The sequence below is a fragment of the Micropterus dolomieu genome, linkage group LG03, assembly GCF_021292245.1.
Source record: "Micropterus dolomieu isolate WLL.071019.BEF.003 ecotype Adirondacks linkage group LG03, ASM2129224v1, whole genome shotgun sequence".
Taxonomy (NCBI): domain Eukaryota; kingdom Metazoa; phylum Chordata; class Actinopteri; order Centrarchiformes; family Centrarchidae; genus Micropterus; species Micropterus dolomieu.
The window spans coordinates 34,066,696-34,086,247 of record NC_060152.1 but is presented as its reverse complement, the minus strand read 5'-3'; the positions used below and the strand labels follow the sequence as shown (position 1 = coordinate 34,086,247).

At 40.2% G+C, this 19,552-nt stretch overlaps 1 protein-coding gene across 2 annotated transcripts in view; it reads right to left on the bottom strand.

Annotated features, from left to right (window-relative positions):
* Positions 1–2,473, bottom strand: part of cmtm7 (CKLF-like MARVEL transmembrane domain containing 7) — a 13,638-nt gene extending 11,165 nt beyond the window's left edge. The window contains exon 1 of one of the 2 annotated variants that reach the window (XM_046043814.1): positions 2,207–2,473. In XM_046043814.1, the coding sequence (XP_045899770.1) occupies positions 2,207–2,320 (114 nt within the window). In that variant the 5' untranslated portion in view covers positions 2,321–2,473. The remainder of the gene's footprint in view (positions 1–2,206) is intronic. The other variant, XM_046043815.1, reaches the window with a different exon arrangement.
* Positions 2,474–19,552: the final 17,079 nt, after the last annotated feature.

Sequence of the window (19,552 nt, the reverse complement as noted above, 5' to 3'; positions counted from 1 at the left end):
CACAACCACACAGCAGAGACAAGAAAACCACACAGCAGAGACACGGGTCACAACCACACAGCAGAGACACGAGTCACAAATACGCAGCAGAGACACGAGTCACAACCACACAGCAGAGACACGAGTCACAACCACACAGCAGAGACACGAGTCACAACCACACAGCAGAGACACAGGTCACAACCACACAGCAGAGACACGAGTCACAACCACACAGCAGAGACACGAAAACCACACAGCAGAGACACGAAAACCACACAGCAGAGACACGAGTCACAACCACACAGCAGAGACACGAGTCACAACCACACAGCAGAGACACGAGACACGAAAACCACACAGCAGAGACACGAAAACCACACAGCAGAGACACGAGTCACAACCACACAGCAGAGACACGGGTCACAACCACACAGCAGAGACACGGGTCACAACCACACAGCAGAGACACGGGTCACAACCACACAGCAGAGACAATTTGAATTGTGTCCAGAAAATCACACACGATGTGCATCAGTTAAAAAGATAAAGTAAGTCAATAAAGTTGCAGTTTGTTGTAACAAATCAGACTGTGAAAATACATAGTTACAAAGTCTGAATATGTGAGCTCATTACTGTTTCTCTCAATGTCTGAAGCTAACGTCACTGAAGCTAACGTCACTTTAGCTAACGTCACTTTAGCTAACGTCACTTTAGCTAACGTCACTTAAGCTAATGTCACTTAAGCTAACATTACTGAAGCAAACATTATTAAACCTAAGGTCACTGAAGCTAACGTCACTGAAGCTGACATTACTGAAGCTAACATTACTAAACCTAAGGTCACTGAAGCTAACGTCACTGAAGCTAACGTCACTTAAGCTAACATTACTGAAGCTAACTTTACTAAACCTAAGGTCACTGAAGCTAACGTCACTAAAGCTGACATTACTGAAGCTAACTTTACTAAACCTAAGGTCACTGAAGCTAACGTCACTAAAGCTGACATTACTGAAGCTAACTTTACTAAACCTAAGGTCACTGAAGCTAACGTCACTAAAGCTGACATTACTGAAGCTAACTTTACTAAACCTAAGGTCACTGAAGCTAACGTCACTAAAGCTGACATTACTGAAGCTAACTTTACTAAACCTAAGGTCACTGAAGCTAACGTCACTAAAGCTGACATTACTGAAGCTAACTTTACTAAACCTAAGGTCACTGAAGCTAACGTCACTAAAGCTGACATTACTGAAGCTAACTTTACTAAACCTAAGGTCACTGAAGCTAACGTCACTAAAGCTGACATTACTGAAGCTAACTTTACTAAACCTAAGGTCACTGAAGCTAACGTCACTAAAGCTGACATTACTGAAGCTAACTTTACTAAACCTAAGGTCACTGAAGCTAACGTCACTAAAGCTGACATTACTGAAGCTAACTTTACTAAACCTAAGGTCACTGAAGCTAACGTCACTAAAGCTGACATTACTGAAGCTAACATTACTAAACCTAAGGTCAGTGAAGCTGACGTCACTGAAGCTAACGTCAAAGAGCTTCCATTTGTAGATGATGCGATGAAAGGACGAGGAGTCTTTGGTTTAAACACATCAGGTGAGATACATCTGTGCGTGGAACATAACTAAACTATCTAGAGCAAGTAGCAAGCAAGCAATAAACGTTAGCTTAGCATTCCAGCGCTAACATGTTGGGACAAGAATTGTAGTTTATTGAGTGGTTTCTCACAAATGTTACTTTACTTTCAAACTGCGACTTTCTAGACTTAAATTATCTTTTAAATTGACAAACATCATGTTTGTAATTCAGGGCACAATTGAAGAGTCAAATTTCCATACTTATTATTTCCTAAAAAAAATCTAACAAATTTTGCTGATACATCTCATTATCTTCAGTAAACTGGCACACTGGTGAAATTAACAATAAATGCTTCCACTTCATCAACAAGTTTGCAGTAATTAACAGCTAAAACACACAATATAAATGTAACTATTTATTTTTGTTGTTGTTGCTCTAAAGATTTAAACACACAGCAGTAACTTATTCATGTTAATGTGTCAATTTAAATTATTATCACCAACATTAACAGCAGGATATTTAAATATCACATTAAATACTTTTCCTTAAGACGGTAAAGTCTGTTATCAGTGAAGATGTCCCGGTGTGAACGTGTTATTCCGGGTAAACTCCATGTTGCGTGTTCTCTCACCATCTGTCCTATCTTCAGCAGTCCCGGGATGGTCCGGGTGTAGCCCATGTTCACGATACCGTCACCGGACGCCCTGGTCGTTGTTGTTGTTGTCGTGACGACGGTGTGAGACATGTTGACGGTGAAACGGCGCCGGTGATAAATAAACAACAACACGGGGGGGAAATAAATGTTTAGATAAGTTAAACTGCAGCAGAGTCACCGTCCACCGTTACAGCCCGTCTGTCTGAGAACGTCACGCCCGTCAAGACCGACCGGATAAACACGGACACTTCCGGCAGAGAGACTTCAGAATAAACGTCACTGTTCGGTTTATGTATCTATCCAATATAAAACCTACTCAGCAAAAAAAGAAAAGTCCTCTCACTTACAACTGCTTTTTTTTCTTTTTTTACCAGCAAACATAAAAAGATTCAACAAGCGGTAAACTGAACAGAGTTCAAATGGAAATGTGTGTCCCTGAACAAAGGGGAGGTCAACATTAAGTAAGGAAGGATGAATATGTGGTGTGGCCCTGTGGTCCTGTGCAGGTGTTGCCACATGTGGTCCCCCACTGGGAGGACGAGCAGCTGTCACGTTTACTTAGATGAGCAGGGACCCTGTGCATCTTTTCTTTTTAGTGTTTTAAGTTTTATAACTGTGTCCTGTCTGCACGCTGTCAGGGTTTTAATGACAATTCCACAGCTGCATGTTCATTGATTGTTTTTGGTTCATTGACCAAAGCATGCGAATACGTATTCACACCCTTTACAATAAAGATCTGTAAAGTTATTTGGAATTTTATAGAATTACCTTAAAAATACAGTGTCCAGGAAAAGAGATGTTTCTTCTTTTTGCTGAGCTTATATACATACAGTATATATATACATACATAAAATATCTAGATAGACAGAAGCAATTAATCTTCCTTTTTTATGTCTTTTAATTGACACATTAAAAGGCTTTTAGTAATCTATTAATAATGACACATTCACAATTCAATTGTATAATTCTATATTAGTGAGTTTAACATGGATTTATTTTCTTAACTGAATACTTTCCCTCCCTAACCCCTCCCTCTCCTTCACTGAGGGAGGCCTCTTCCTCTCTCAAGGAAGCTATATATATATATAAAACAAGTATTTTTACTCGTGTTTTTTTGACTTTGCTGTATGTATTTCTAAAAGAAAACTCCCCAGCTGTGTTCATTTGGTGGCAGAGGACTCTGAGGGGAAACTGTGTGCATGTGGAAAATATGTGTTTGTTTATTCAGCTGCGAGGTAACATGAAGCGACTGTCATTCATTGAAAATACAGTAATATCTTTTCAGTGGCCGATATATAATACCGATATATCCAACCTAACATACATGTTCTCTCAGCAGTAACGTCTTGTTTATTAATGAGTGAAACAGAAACATACTTTTGGTTCTGCTGGAGATTTCAGAGCGTGAAGGGAGAGCGAGGTTCAGTTTGTCAGACGTCATACAGCTGCTTTATTCTCTACAGTATAACTAGATCTATTTAACTCTAGCCAGTAATGCTGTTAGATTAGAGCTGCTGTCATTTAGGATAAGATATTGGCCTCCTGAGTGCTGACGCAGATTATCTCAAAATGCTGGATATCCGCCAGATTAATTGGTCTTTCACTGCTTTGTTTGTTTGTTTCTTACAGATAATCTTAATCAAAAGAAAACATTTTGATATTGCAATTATTATTATTATTATGAATATTCTTATTAACAAACAATGAGAAATTGAAGTCAATGTCATGAAAACAAGTACTAAACGTGTACCGTCCATCAGAAGTAAGAGACGTAGGTTATATAATATTTGAAAGCTATTGATCACTAAGATGGTGTATTGAAATAATAATCTGTCCATATTTACGGAGTGTGGACTGTGCGAAACTGTTCTGTAATTTTACATTAAAATCTGCACAAATAGATTTTATTTAATCAAACTGTAAGAAGATCTATAAACTGTTTATTTATAAAACATTTTGTGAACTGATAAAGAAGATTTGCACAAATGTTTAGGCCCTGTCCACACGTACACAGGCATTTTCAAAACTTTTCCGCGATCGTCCACACGGAAACACAGAGTCAGGTTTTGAAAACTCCTGCCAGGGAGAAGATTTTAAGACATTCTTGTTGCAGTGTTGCTGCTTTGTTTACGATTTTATCTCTGATTGGTGGCTTTGCGGTTCGGGTCATATCGCTGCCTGCTGGTTTCAGCGCTGGATAGCGTGTTTTTTACGTTTTCATGTAGTCAGAGATTTTTCTTTTGAACCAAAGAGGAAAAACTCTGTTTATTAAAATACCCGTGGCCTTATAGCCAATAAAAACAGTTTAGCAGTTACTCTGTGCGTGAAAATAAATTCACACAGAACTCAAGTGTACGTGTAAATCTCAAGTTTACAGGTACGGACCTACAGTTGGGCTCCATCCACACTATTTTTTGTTTTAAAACTCAAAGCTACGTTTGCACCTACCATCCAGACTTAAACGACAAGTTCGAACACCTAAAACGTTGAAGTTTAAAAAACGCTGCTGACCCCGTTTTGGTTTTAAACTCCGGGATAGCGTGTTAGAGCTGACAGGAGAAAACAGAAGGCTTTAAAAACGATGACAAGAGTTTTAGTTTTGATGTTTTTATTAAAGCATTTTGTACTGTGTGAATAACACTTGTACTGTGCATGTTTCCATATTTGCTTCACGACGACTCTCAGTCTGTTTCCCGCCGCCACAGTCTCTCTGTACTCCCGTGTTAGTGTGGATCTGGCCTTACAAGTACATTTGGCTCACATTGGACAGTTCTTCATTTAACATCATGTATTCAGACATAAAAACACTTCACACATCTCATTTCTGCTGTTGTGTGTCACTTGGGGAGCAGAGTTTTCATGCCTTTATTTTGAAGTCAGCATCCTGTGTGTGGTGGTTCCATCATGGCTGAGTGTGCGAGCGTTGACAGGAGGTGTGGTCTCTGTCAGGAAACACTGCAGCAGCAGCAGCAGCAGCAGCAGCCTGAAAGCTTCCAGAGCTTCACAGAAAGACACCAGCGTTCAGTCCAAACACACGATTGTTCAGAGAGCTGCTGGCAGGACGTTTCTCTTCAACACACTGAACACAGGACAGACTGTTCCAGCACACAGAGGACAGGCCGAGACAACAAATGGTCCTGTGACTGCAGAGCTTTCACCCTCATCTCGTGGGCTTCATTAGCGGATGGAGTTGCTGAGTTATGATAGAGATTATCAGATGAAATATTTATATTTTGCAGAGGTTCAGCCGTGTAAAATGAAAGTTTACTGGTTTTAAGTCATAATAAGTACATTTTCTGGTTTGAAAATAAAGTGTGTGGCCAAAAATATGTGGATACCTGACCCCGCTCCACCACCGCTGTGGGATTGTCACATACAGAATAATTTCCAGAGTTAGAAAGGAAGTTTTAAGACTTGACAAGATGTGAGAGCTTTCAGCGACCTAAAATGTCCCCGCGCAGCCCTGTTCGTCCCTCACACCTTATCAGTTTTTAGCCACGCTGCTAGCAGCACAGGTGTCCTCCGCTTTGGTCCAGCCTGAAGTGGGCGTAGCCGTCGTGACGTCACCGTTGCTCAAGTTTGGCCGATGTCTTTTTGGAACCAGACGTGAACATATTTGGGCGAGAGGGTGGAGCTAGCTAGCTTGGTTAACAAGGTGCATCTGTAAGTCATGTTAGCTGGGATGCTAATATTGACTAGCGACAACCAGGCTTAAAACAAAACGTACTTCCTGAAAAATGAGCAGCCGACTTGACTGTGTTAAATGTACAGAGCAGCGGAAACGAGTCGCCTCTATCCTGATTGACAGGTCGCCAGGAGCGGCTGAGGCTCAGGTAGAGCGGGTTGGCCGTTAATCGGAAGGTCGGCGGTTCAAACCCTGGCTCCCCCTGGTTGCGTGTCGAAGTGTCCTTGGGCAAGATACTGAACCCCGAATTGCCCCTGGCGGCTGTTCCGCCAGTGTATGAATGAGTGTGAATGTTAGTTTCCGTTTGAGGCTCAGTGTATGAATGTGTATGACTGGTGAATGCAGATGTAGTGTAAAAGCGCTTTGAGTGGTCGAAAAGACTAGAAAGGCGCTATACAAGTACGGAGCATTTACATTTACATTTACATGGTAGCCCTGCCCACATTCTTTCAGCAGCGTGCATGTGATCTGTGATCCGCCTTCTCAACCGTCCTCTGCGCAAGTGGAAGTACGTACTCATTCAAGAACAACAGACAAAATGGATTCTCCTGGATGGAGTACACACAAAACACAAACGAGTCGCTGTGCTGAGTTGCTGCACGAAGCTCCTGAATTTCTGTTTACTAAAATGCTCTCAGAGTTCTCATTAATAATTTAGTAACACTGAACTGGAGGAGGAAAGACAGAGGAAAGGGCAAAGTAGGCGGCTGCCTGGAACCGTCTCTAATTACTGAATTTCAAATTATAATACCTCACACTAAACATCAAATTAAAAGTAATCACATTACTGTAAATCTAAGAGGGAGGAAGCAGCTCCAACGTGACGAAGCGTTTCCTTCAACACGGTGTGAATCTGAAGGAACGCTTCACCGTGTTCAACGTGTCGCGCTCTCCCAGATCCAGCTAACGCCAACAGTAGCAACGTCTCAGGTACTAAACACAGGTGAGCCGACGTTCAGCTTTTACACTGAAGGGAAACCAATCATGGGTACAGATAAGACGAGTCCCAGAGACGCCCCTCTAGGACAGAGACTCCTTTCACTTTAGAGACATGAAGGGGAAGAGGAGGAAGAGGAGGAAGAGGAGGAAGAGGAGGAAGGTCCCGACAAGATCTGTGGTGCAGGAACCAGATCTGAGAGTCCAGAAGAACCAGATTCCAAAAGTAGAATCAGAATCGATGAAATTGAAACGACACCCAGCCCTACTGGGTGCCAACATATACGATGATACCGTGACAGTTAGCTGTCCACTTGGCTGCAGGAAGGTCCTGGCTCGACTTAACACCCCGTGTTAAAAAAGCAGTCAGCCATCAGCCACACTGTCGAGCTCAACTGCCCGCCCGGGACTTCTGGGAACTATCTGCGGTCTCCATGAACCACGTGACGGTCAAGCGTTTTGGACCCCCGCTGAAACGACTCTCTCTTCGGGCCGTGGCTTAGCCAAGAGTCAATCGGTCGACCGTTTTACATCGGGATGCATTCTGGGATTCACTGCGTGGACTGTAAAGGGCATAATAATTACCCCCGTACATTCGGACAGCACTACAAAATGGCGAATGGTGAGTCGAGGGTGATTTCAGACACAGCCTGAGATTAAGGTCTGACTTTAATCTCAGAACTCAATTTTTTTTTCCACATGTGGCCCTAATCCTCTTCCGTACATCTTATTTGGCAATTAGTTGCAAATTTTAACTACCTTGTTCTTAAATTATTTTTTTTAGCACTTGCGGTTGTTAATGTTTTAACGATTTTATTATCGTTCGTGACTTCATGAGTATCGCGTGCAACTAAACAGTGAGTTGATTCAACCAGTTGAGTCAACAGGTGGTTAGTGTCTCACACACAATGTAAATGTGGAACAGACTGAATTCATCTGTGTGACTGTGAAGTCCGTTTGTTGCTGACAAAATTTCCCTCAGGGGACAATAACGTTGATCTTGATCTTGATCTTTCAGAGCAGCAGCAGAGAAGTAAGGAGCCGTTATTCTCTTCTTATTTAGCAGCTTTACTCATCTCCATGGAGACGTGAAAATAGATGCTTCACACTTTCAACCACATCCTGTGGCCACAAAGCGGTTAAACACACACCAGCGGATACACACAAACAAACTTTCAAACTTGCCAAACTTTCAGCAGCAGGAAGTGAAGCTGAAACCTGCAGCAGCTTCTGGACTAAAGTGACTTGAAAAAAAACTGACCAGAGGATCTGCAGAAGGTAAACCTGTGTGTGTTTCTCAGGTTGGAGTTTCAGGAGTGTCAGATGCAGGTGATCGAGCCGCAGTGAAAGCCTCAGCTGCGCCGCAGGCAGCCGCCGCTCTCACCAAACCACAGAGGCCTTTTAGGGTTATTTAAGCGCCGCCCTCGAAACGGTTTGGTGATACCTGATAAAAACATTTCCCGGAGCTTCTTTCTTGAGGTTGATTTAATCTCACTGGCTGCGTCAAAGCTTCAAATGGTGAAGACAAAAAAATAAGAGATTTTAGGGATGCTTCACAGTTAGGTTTGGGCCCTGAGTTCAGCCTCTCAGGCAAACATTCACAACCTGCCACTTTTGATCTGAAACTTGGGTTGGTACTAATTCCTAAATTCTGTGTTCATAAAAAATCCCCCACTGTAGTCAATATAAACAACATGGCCAAAGTCTGTACATAGTATTTTATATTACATTAATACTTTGGAGTACTTTTATATAATTAATACTTTAAAACTGTAAATTCCCAAAACTTTTTTTGTATCATTGTTTTGAAAGAAATGATACCATATCTGCCTTCATTTAAATATCATCACTGTACGCAGGGTGGGCAGTGTTTGTGATACGTGTATTTCAAATATTTCATGTAGAGCTGGACAATAAAACAATAATATATAATTTTCCTCAATAAAAATAGATCTTATAAATATAAATAAATATTTGACTTTATTCATTTGAATCAAGAAAGAGCACTTAATTTTTCTATCAAGATATTTATTTTGTTGAGGAAAAATGACTGAAATTAAGTTATTACTTAATTTCATTTAGTTGAAAACAGATTTTATAATAATAGTTTTGAATCTTCTGCCTCAGATTTGTGAAGTGATCCTCTGTTTGGAATCAAGTGTTTGTTCTGAGCATAAAGAAAAGTTTAAAAACACAACTTTCACTCAGGAACCTGAAAGAAATAATGATTTGACATTTTGATAATTATTGATAGAAAATTATATGACTTTTTTTTATCATGAAAACATTTCAGCACTAATATAAAATACACTATAGGATGTGGTCATTTGCATTTTATAGGGTTATTAAAAATAACTTTATATTTTGTGTCACAAAACTTCAGTGTTTCGTATTTTGTAGTTTAAAAATACTTTGTGAGAAGTCTACGTGATGATTATTCAGCGTTCTGATGAAGGAATCAAACAGGCTGGGATTTCTTGGCACCTTGGTAAAGTATTTCTGAAATACAAAAATGCTAGTTTATAGTAGTTTATTAATTGTATTGATACAATAGGGGTATTTGGTATCGTATTTTAAATATACATGTTCCCTTCCTGATCACTGTTACCTTGTTTTCTCCATTTTTCCTGTAAAGGAATGGTACTTAATAATAAGTAAAAATATTTCTGTACTGCCCCTCTTAAACACAAAGTAGTTTCACGGATAGTGTATATACTAAATAATTAGTATAAATACTCTGTAATGTAGCGTGTTTCCTAATCTTTTACTGACAGTTTTCCTTCGTCAGGATCGCGATCAGGACCTGGACTTGGATTGGGATGAAGCAAACAGGACGTGCCTCGTTTTGACTGAGCCCTTTCGACTTTCCAATGAAAAGTGTTGATAGTAGGCCCCCCTCACCCCCGGGGCCCCGTGGCCTGAGCACAGTCGGCCTGTTCTGTAATCCATCCACAGAAACATCATTGTTTGCTGAAGCATCGACACACAGAGGCGTCTACATACTTTCACCTCTGTAGTCTTTTTATTGGATAAATAAGTGACCTGATTTGATTCAGTAAATTGAATTTCTTCAGTCAAAATACTGGAGAAAGGTTTTCCAATAAGGTGATGGGAAAATATATTCTGATAACACTAAGTCGACCTCTGGCTCCCCCTGCTGGAGGGAGTAAATACACACAGCAGCTGAACTCAGGGATGGCTGGTTCTAAAAACGTTTTCACATCAAGGATCCCCACCACTTTTTTAAAGCATAATTTATTAAAAACCTTCTGAAATACAGTTTGCAGTTAAATAACAAATGAAAATGCCTTTAGAACGGTTTATTTGCACATGAAGAAAAAATGCAACGCAATTCAAATATAGAAGAAACAAATGTGCATTTTCCAAAAGAAGAAGAGCTTAAGCCAAAAAAAAAAACAAAAAAACAGGCTGCTGATTATAAAATGACCCAAAAACCAGTCAGTACCTTTAACAACTTCTTCAGACAGTTGGTTTTAGACCAAGTTTTCTGTTCTCTCCCTGTGAACGTGACAAAAGAGGAGGGAAGACAGGAAAAACAGATCTGAGAGCAGCACAGAACGACTGAGATCGGACATGTCTCCACCACTTTTTGAAAGCATTTGCTAAAAAAAAAAAAAAACTATTTACTGATTTCTGAATTATATTCCATTATATTTTTAGATTAGATTCTTCACCGGCCACCTGAATTTTGTTTCCCCTCAATAAATCTGTGCAGAAAATGTCTCAGAATGCAGGAAATTAAATGTTTAATGCTCAGAGTCTTCTGAGGGAAGGACCCCCAGAGCCCCCAGTTGTTTATTTCATCAATGCATATTTCTTTTTAATAGTATTGAAATATCTTCTAGTCTTGTTCTCGCGACCCCGATATTCTGCATTGCCACATCTCATTAGCTAAGTGTTTTGTTTCTACTGACGCCCTTGTTCTAAACTGAGCTCCCCCACCTGATTTACCGGATTTAGGCTTTCAGATGTTTTATTACAGAAAGTGAACGAAACCCATGAGCCAAATAGTCACACATTCTGTCATTGTGTTTCTTATGCATGGAATTATAGTGAAAATAAATTATTCCTCGTTCAGCTGGGGACCCACTGGAACAACCTCAAGGACCACTTGGGGTCCCCACTTTGAGAACCACTGCACTAAGACTCGAACGATAGGAACAGACTGTCTGATACCAACTATAACTGCTGCTGCTTAACAGAATAATACAACCGATTACTTAAAGACCTCTCAAATAAAAAACCTGTGATGTCAGAGTGTCGCATTCATCTGCTGAATCAAAGTTTCTCTCACCTCAAATCTCAGTTTACCTCCTAGTTAGAGCCAATCACGGTCCCGTATGAAACTTACACAACTGTGATGTGGACATAAAGCCTGTAGGTCACAAACACTGAGACTTTAACATAAAGTCGTAAAGACGTCTGGTGTCCTGAAGCAGCTTTTAACATTAAGAGAAGGAGGAGATGTTGGTTTTCCATTTAGTGTTTTATAAAACATGTCTGGAAGGGATCTTTAATAAAAGACTAATAATACATGATGCACATAAGAGCAAGAGCTATTAATTACGCAACACATGTGAAACAAAACACCTAAACAATATCTGGAAGATCTGGAAAGGTGCAATAATAAAGAGTTTTCACACTTAGAGAAGCACGAGCATCATTTTAGAGTGATGGAAAAAGTGCAACAGATTTTATTCCGATAAAAAAGAGGGTACTGACAAAGTTGGGCCCAGGATTTTACTTTTCCATGTACTTATATATGTGCTGTGGTCCAGACCCTTGTAAAGAAACCTAACATTTATCTTTGATGCAGCAGCTTATTACAACCCATATTTGGGTTTCTTGTTAGGCTGCGACCTCTACTGGCAGAAGACGTCAGGCGACGTGGTGTAACGGGCCACAAAGTTCATGTAAGGAGGTGGTAGGGCGGATGGATCAGTCAGTTAAACTCAAGAGATCGAGGCTCGAGTGCCGTGTGAATGTTTGAGATTAACATTGTCTGAAGCCTGGACAGGCCGTCACAGGGCAAAGTAAAGTTATTATTATTGGGATTCCTTTAAGAGAATGCAGACTTAAAGATGGGATTTTTCTGAGGATAAACAACGTGAAGTGTATTTCTTTTCACATTTCCTCTTTCTACTGCGTTCATGATCTGAAGTTGAAGCGACTTCCTTTGTTGTTCCTAAAAAAACAAAAACAAAGGATACATGCATCTAAATGAGCTGTTAGCTTCACTAGCTCTGTATAATATCAGAGGATTGTTAGGACCTGATTAAAGTAGAGAGGATCAGGAAAATAACACAAAGTGAGACTGAATGTCCAACATAAATTAATATCTGATGCATCTCAAGAAAAGCCTCGACCCACGTGCCCCTTATGCCCCACACCTAAAACCCCCTCTGGCTGCAGAAAGGAAAGAATAAATGTGTGTTTTGTTAATTTTTCATACCTGACTCATCAATGAACGTTCACAGGAGAGTAGAAGACGTCTGAAATAACAAAGTTTCACCCTGTAAAATCCATTTTCATATGTTTGTTTTCCACAGTATCAATGTTGGAGCCAAACATTTAAAATATATAAACACAGTTATATTAATAAGGATCTAAGCTGCCCTTCCACCTGGTGGTGGCTCCTGTGAAACTGTTTCATTCTTAGTAAATAGCAGCATTAGTGAAAAATTCACTGCTTGAACAATAAAAACAGCCTATTCCGCCTTAATTTTCATTTGGCTGGTGTGACTGCAGTGGGACCAGCACCACCTTACACCTTACTACAACATGACGTCTGGCCTGCTTCAAGTGCAGTCTGAAACTCACCTGATTCCTCTGGGTGTCGTGTGGAGCTTTTCAAACCGGCATGCTGAGCTGTAAAGAAACAAAGTCTCATTAGAACTGAAGCTTCACACAAAAACAAGCAGGCAGCTGCTTTGCTTAAGATTATTTACGTTATTTTGCAATGCAAACGAGAACCATCTGCTCCCCGGGAAGTCCAGAAACAAGACCTAATGTTGGTGCAATCACTGGTTCAACAGTATGTTGTGCACACATTCAGCAAATCATATTACGTAGACTCGTGCAGCTTAAATCTTAGTTTAGTCTATTAATTGCTTGAGCCTGGAAACTCGGTCACCTTTACTTTCTGGTACTGCCAGCATGCAGAGCACCACAACCTTGAAACTGGACCCCCTCAATGAATCAGGCATGTGATTGGCAAAGGGCAAAAAAGCAGGAAAATATACTGAGACCCCCCACACCCTGATCAAACTGGCAGCGGCTCTATTATAGCATATATGGTATTTGGTGGAAGTGTTGCAGTGGAAATCAAAGACAAGTGTCTAATCCACTGTTCCATCGCCACCTCTCTATAATGATTATTATTTTGTATACATTTACCAAACTTCAACAGCTAAATGTGCAACATGCAGCATGAAATAATTGATTCTATAACTAAATAATATAACTACTAACTTTCAAATTAGTTTATTAGAAGTTAATAGAATATTTTTAAAGAATAAGAGACAGCAGCAAAGGTTACTGCCTGTGTAAGATCTGGTGGCCTAACTGTTAAAGAAACAGAAACTCAGATCAAACAGCTGATCAGTCTCTGTCTATTGTTAAAACTGAAGGAAAAAGTTTGACATTTCTACTCTGGCAGCGGGCGGGCGTGTGCGTGAGACGAGAACGAACGCGACAGTTTTAACGGGATCACGGCAGTTACAGAGAACTTGTTTGCCTGTCTGTTGATGAGGAGCGCAGAGCGACCCCGCGGATTAAAGCCGTCTGAAAAGGCCTTTTATAAACCCCGTTACAAGCATTCACAAGAAAAAATTTTATAATGTGCCAAAACCTTTAACATCAGGACGACTTAAAAAGCCACCATTCATACAGCAAAGTGTAGCCTATATATGATTGATCAATCGACAACAAAGTCAAAGTAAACATTAGACATTAGCCTCTAACAAGCAATAATCAAAACATACCTGCGGGCACCCCCTGCTGTGGAGGTCGCTGTATTTTGTTGTCATGTTTCTACAATAGCTGACAACGGACAAACCGCACTAAAGAGCGCGTTTCTTCTAATCTCTACTCCACTGACATTTGGACAAATGAACGCGCACACGTGTTATTTAGCACGACAGCCAACGTGTGGATCTTTATTCCATGAAGCCAGAGGAGTCGGGACAGATACAAACAGCTGACAGCAGAAATCACGGATGTTGTGGATTTTCCCAGATGGAAGGTTTGATGTGGGGCAGATGTTTTCAAAGCGGAGCTGAAGTTGTCTGCTGGACAGGTAATTAACTTAAGTTTGTCAGACTTTAGCGATGCAAACGAAAGCTGTTGTTTGAAGCTGGCTATAATCAGAGAGAGAGGTGACGTGTTTCCCCTGTCAATGAGTAGTTGGATTAATTTCACGTCACCTACTTATTCTCCAGCCTGTGGTTTCGCTTTGCTGGTTACCTTAGCGAGACAATCAGCTGATCAGTAACGTTAATTGGCAATAAAAGATCTCAGAGCATGGAAGCATCAGCCAGCTAAACATTTACTGCCCTGGTAGAAAAATCATGTTAGTTGGATTGGTTTATTCTCCAGTGCTGGCTTTTCAATTCAATTCAGTTTTATTTGTTTTGCGCCAAATCACAACAACAGTTATCTCACAGCGCTTTTCATAAAAGAGCAGGTCTAGACCGTACTCTATGATGATATTTACAGAAGTACAGTTCAACAGTTCCCACCAAGAGCAGCACTAGGAGACAGAGGCAAGGAAAAACTTCCTTTTAAGAGGCAGAAACCTCGAGCAGAACCATGACTCAGGGTGGGCGGCCATCTGCCTCGACCGGTTGGGGTGAGAGAGAGAGGGAGAGAGAGAGAGAGAGAGATGTAAGGAGAGAGGGAGGGGAGGGATGCAGCCTACACAATATCCACACAGAGGTACAGACAGTAAAGGTGATGTTGCTATAGACTAAATGAAAAATGGTACAGATATTTATAGTAGTGTTAATGATAATAATCGTAATGTTAATGATTATAATAACAATAGTCGTTGCAGCAGAGGGTGTCGAGCAGGAACACGGGGGCAGCAGCAGCCACTCCCACTGTTGTTTGGGATGGGTGAAGGAGCCGCTGAGGACGGCGTCGTCTCTTCTGGAGATAGAGACCACCGGAGAGACCTTTATGGTCCAAGACACCGACAGAGACCCTGAAGAGGAGGATCACATCCGGGTGAGCTCAAGACAGTTTGGGGCCATTTCCACTGATTCTGGGTTATTTTTAGACTTCACAGTTGGTTCTCTAAAATACTTTGTACAAGAACAGTGATCGGGTCCAGATCTGTAAAATGGTAAGTATATAGTAGCAGATAATGTTTGAAGTGTGTATATGAAGTCTTTAAATGAAATGAATCACTTTTCATTGCCCATTTGTAAACGGGTCATGTAAGTCACTTTGGATAAAAGCGTAAGCTAAATGAGTAAAAGATCCATTTGCCCTCTTTCTTGTTGCTTGGAGGGGCCATTTCCCGTGTCGGAAGTGTCAGTGCTCAGAGACACATTAGTGGATGTGTCGCAGTGGGAACTGAACTCGGGTCTCTTACACCAAAGACATGGGTCTTATTGACCGCACCATCACGCACACCATGGCCGCACGTGAACACAGTGAGAACAACGCAGATTACCAATTGACCCCTCACCGGGTATTTAATTTCCACGACAGAGTCCACTAACACCAAAACACGACCGGCTCCCAGCTCCCAACACAAACTCCACTTAAGAAATGTATGTGCTGAAGCCTGTCAGGCCAAACAAGAACAGAGTCAATATCTGAATGGCGTGAGTGTCACGGAAAGACCTCTGCTTTGTTTTGGATAGTAAAATCGATCCAGAGTTGGCGTTCATCCTATTGGACAGGTAAACTGACATTACTGCAAAGCATGTGAAATATATTGTGATGTTGTGCTTTAGTTAATGTAACGTCCAGCAGTTGCTGATATTTCCACTGCAGAATGCTATAATAATTCCCGATCCGCAGATAAGTAACTGAAAAGCTGTCGGCTAAATGCAGTCAGTGTAACGTCATGTAACAAGCATGTATTAGTTTAATTTCAAGCTGATAAAAATATTACTCTAACGTTGCAGTGGGAGTTTTCAGCATGTTGTGTGAAGTTTTCTCCTGTTATTTCTGTTTTGGCCGATGCAGAGTGGTCGCTCATGTGTTCGAGCACTCGCAATCTGAAACCTCACCGCTAGAGAAAATCCTCACATAGCTCCTTTAAAATCCTCTTTGATAAACTGTTGCCTTTAAAGGGAGGGAGGTTGTTTGACTACATTATTTAAAACACCAACAAACCTGACATTACAGCTTCATAGATGATCCTGTCCTGCCTGAACAAAGAAGACAGGATCTTACCTGTGATGATCCCCGACAGAATGAGACAGAAACACAGAGTATGCTGCCACATCGTCTGGCGGATCAGACAGAGCCGCAAACAATAAAAGAAAACTTCAAACCTTCAGGCTAAAATAGCAAATTCGGGAAGTTCTGTAAAATGTGTCATATGAAACATTTCCTGTCAGAGTAGAAGAAGCAGAAGTCAGAGAAGGAGGACACACAAGACAGTACACAGGGTTTTAGCTTTTGTTGTACATTAATTTAATCGCATGTTTTCTGTATATTATTATATTTTCTGTAGTAGATGATTGAGCTTGTGTGTGCTTAATGTTTCACCTGTTACAAGACAACACTGTAAAAAGATTGCTGTAAATTTTACAGGCAGCTGGATGCCAGTAAGTTACTGTAATTTACATTACAATAATATTACCGTATTGTCCTTTACAGTGTTATTACTGTTTTTTCATTTACAATAATATTACTGTATTGTCCTTTACAGTGTTATTACTGTTTTTTCATTTACAATAATATTACTGTATTGTCCTTTACAGTATTATTACTGTTTTTTCATTTACAATAATATTACTGTATTGTCCTTTACAGTATTATTACTGTTTTTTCATTTACAATAATATTACTGTATTGTCCTTTACAGTATTATTACTGTTTTTTCATTTACAATAATATTACTGTATTGTCCTTTACAGTGTTATTACTGTTTTTCACTTACTGTTTTACTGTATTTTCATTTACAGTGTACTGAATTTTAATTGGCTATATTTAATTTACTTTATACAAAGTACACATTTATCTTTTCTTAAAATCCTATGTCAGTAGGCCTACAACACTGCAAACCATTTAATTTTTTTGCCAAAAGAACACGAACATTTGTCCTTACAATATGCTTTTTAATTGTTGAACATTAGAGACACCTGTGGCTTCTGTTGCCATACTCCAACTTACTGAGCATGTTATAAAATTCCACAACAACCAGGAGAAATGAAGTTACTGGTAATGATATTCCCTGACTTCATTGGGAGAAGAGTTAAAATGGCTTCAAGAAGATCAGACTATTCCATCATTAACAAAATACATTACAGTTGCAATATCAATTACAGCCATTTTAGCGTCATAAATGCAAACAGCATCAACCTTTTTTGCTGGAAATCTTTCTAGACAACTTTTCAAACATAAATAAATCTTTAATTTCTTGCTCTTTAACTGACACTTCAACTGCTTTCAGCACTAAATTTCAACTTTTTTTCCATCTTTAGCTGACTGTTCAGATACTTCAACTGACTGCTGTCACCTCTTACATACCAGCTTACACGTCAACCATCTCTCACACTTCAAATTCAACTGGAATTTGAATTACTTTCACTGTTTACTGCTCATCTTACATTTCAAGTGCAATCTCTTTCTTTAAATAACAGTTCAACTGCTTTCACATTAACTGATACTTCAACTAGGTATAAATTGTTAACTGACAGCTGAAATACTTAATACAGTTGGCATTTTAATTGCGGTCACTCCTTACGTACCAACTGACACTTGAACTACTAACAGTGCCCACATTTCACCTGTCTCTGAAACTTGAACACAAACTCAATTGATGTTTTAACAACATTCATTCTTAGATTTTAAATTTAGATTTTGCACGCTCCATTTCTCTCTTTAAGTAATTATTCAACTTCATTCAGCATAAAGTTATTAACTGGACACTTCAACTAATTTTCTAGTTTGAAGAGAGTCTGTGGGGAGGAAACGTTACGCTCATGAGTATAGGCTTAGTTGTCAAGGGAACACACTTTCTTGCTGGAAAACGGCGCACATTGTTCAGACTTTCCACCAACTCCACCAAACCCGTACACACGTCAAACTCGAACAATTTTATCCGACAAACACAGACTGACGGCACACACTGATCCAGCAGTTGGTCACTGTTTGTATGGGCAGTGTGAACAGCCACCTGAAGAGTATGAAATGAAAAATGAAATTTTGAGCAAATTTCAGCTGTTTTTGGCTACTGCACTTCACCCTTTAAGTGCTACAACTTTAGAGTTGAGTTGAAACATTTATCCCTGATCGAGTCCACAACCATTCTCACCAAAGCTAAACGCTCCTGCTTTCTGGGTCGCTGGCCTTGCACGACACACTGTCGCAAATTTGGTGGCATTTTCTCCCATGAAACTTCATAAGATGTTACCCAGTCAGAGATCTGAACAGGGACTTTGCTTTGTAGGCCTGAAGATGAAGTTCCTGCTGCATAGTTGCCAAGCTGGACAGATGTATGATTGTCACGCCCTGTGTGAGGAATAAAGACATCTTTATTATAGCATGTGTTGTTTCGGCATTTTTAAGCAGTATGTACACTTTTAAAGTACTGTACTTTGTACTGCCCTAGAATGGTTTTCATCCTACCTGTCAAATAGGAAGTTTTGCCTGTCTGTAAACAACTATGTCTCTTCGTTCTGTCCAGTTAAATATGGTGTGCCTCAGGGGTTGGTCTTAGGACCCATTTTGTTTTCCTTGTATCTGCTTCCCCTTGGACATATTATCCATAAACATGGCATTTCTGTTCATATTTATGCTGATGACACACAAATGTACTTGCCCGTCAGATCCACAGACCCTGGAATGCTGAGTTCACTTAACAACTGCCTTTGTGAAGTTAAAAAATGGATGTCAAATAATTTCCTCCAGCTGAACAAAACAGAAATCCTGGTCATCGGGTCCCAGCAGATGGCAAAACAAATACTGCCATCTGCTGGTTCCCTAGTAAATCACATTAAGCCTGTGGCAAAGAACCTTGGTGTTTGGTTTGATAGTAATTTAAATTTCGAGCAGCACACCACAAAGCTTGTTCAATCATGTTTTTATCAACTTAGAAATATAGCTAAAATTCGATCTATGTTAACTTTTAAGGACTCCGAGACCATTTTACACGCCTTCATCTCATCACGCCTGGATTATTGCAACAGCCTTTTCACCTGTTTAACCCAAAAATCTATTGATCGACTCCAGACTGTCCAGAACTCAGCTGCCAGGCTTTTAACCAGAACAAAGAAATATGACCAAATTACTCCTATTTTAGCTTCATTACACTGGCTCCCAGTGTGTTTTAGAATTGACTTTAAAATTCTATTGATCACTTTTAAAGCTCTTCATGGCCTCTTGCCTTGTTATATTTCTGACCTTTTAGTCCCATACGCACCAGCACGTACCTTGAGATCCTCGGGCAGAGGTCTGTTGTCTGTTCCAGAGTCTCGACTGAAAACTAAAGGGGACAG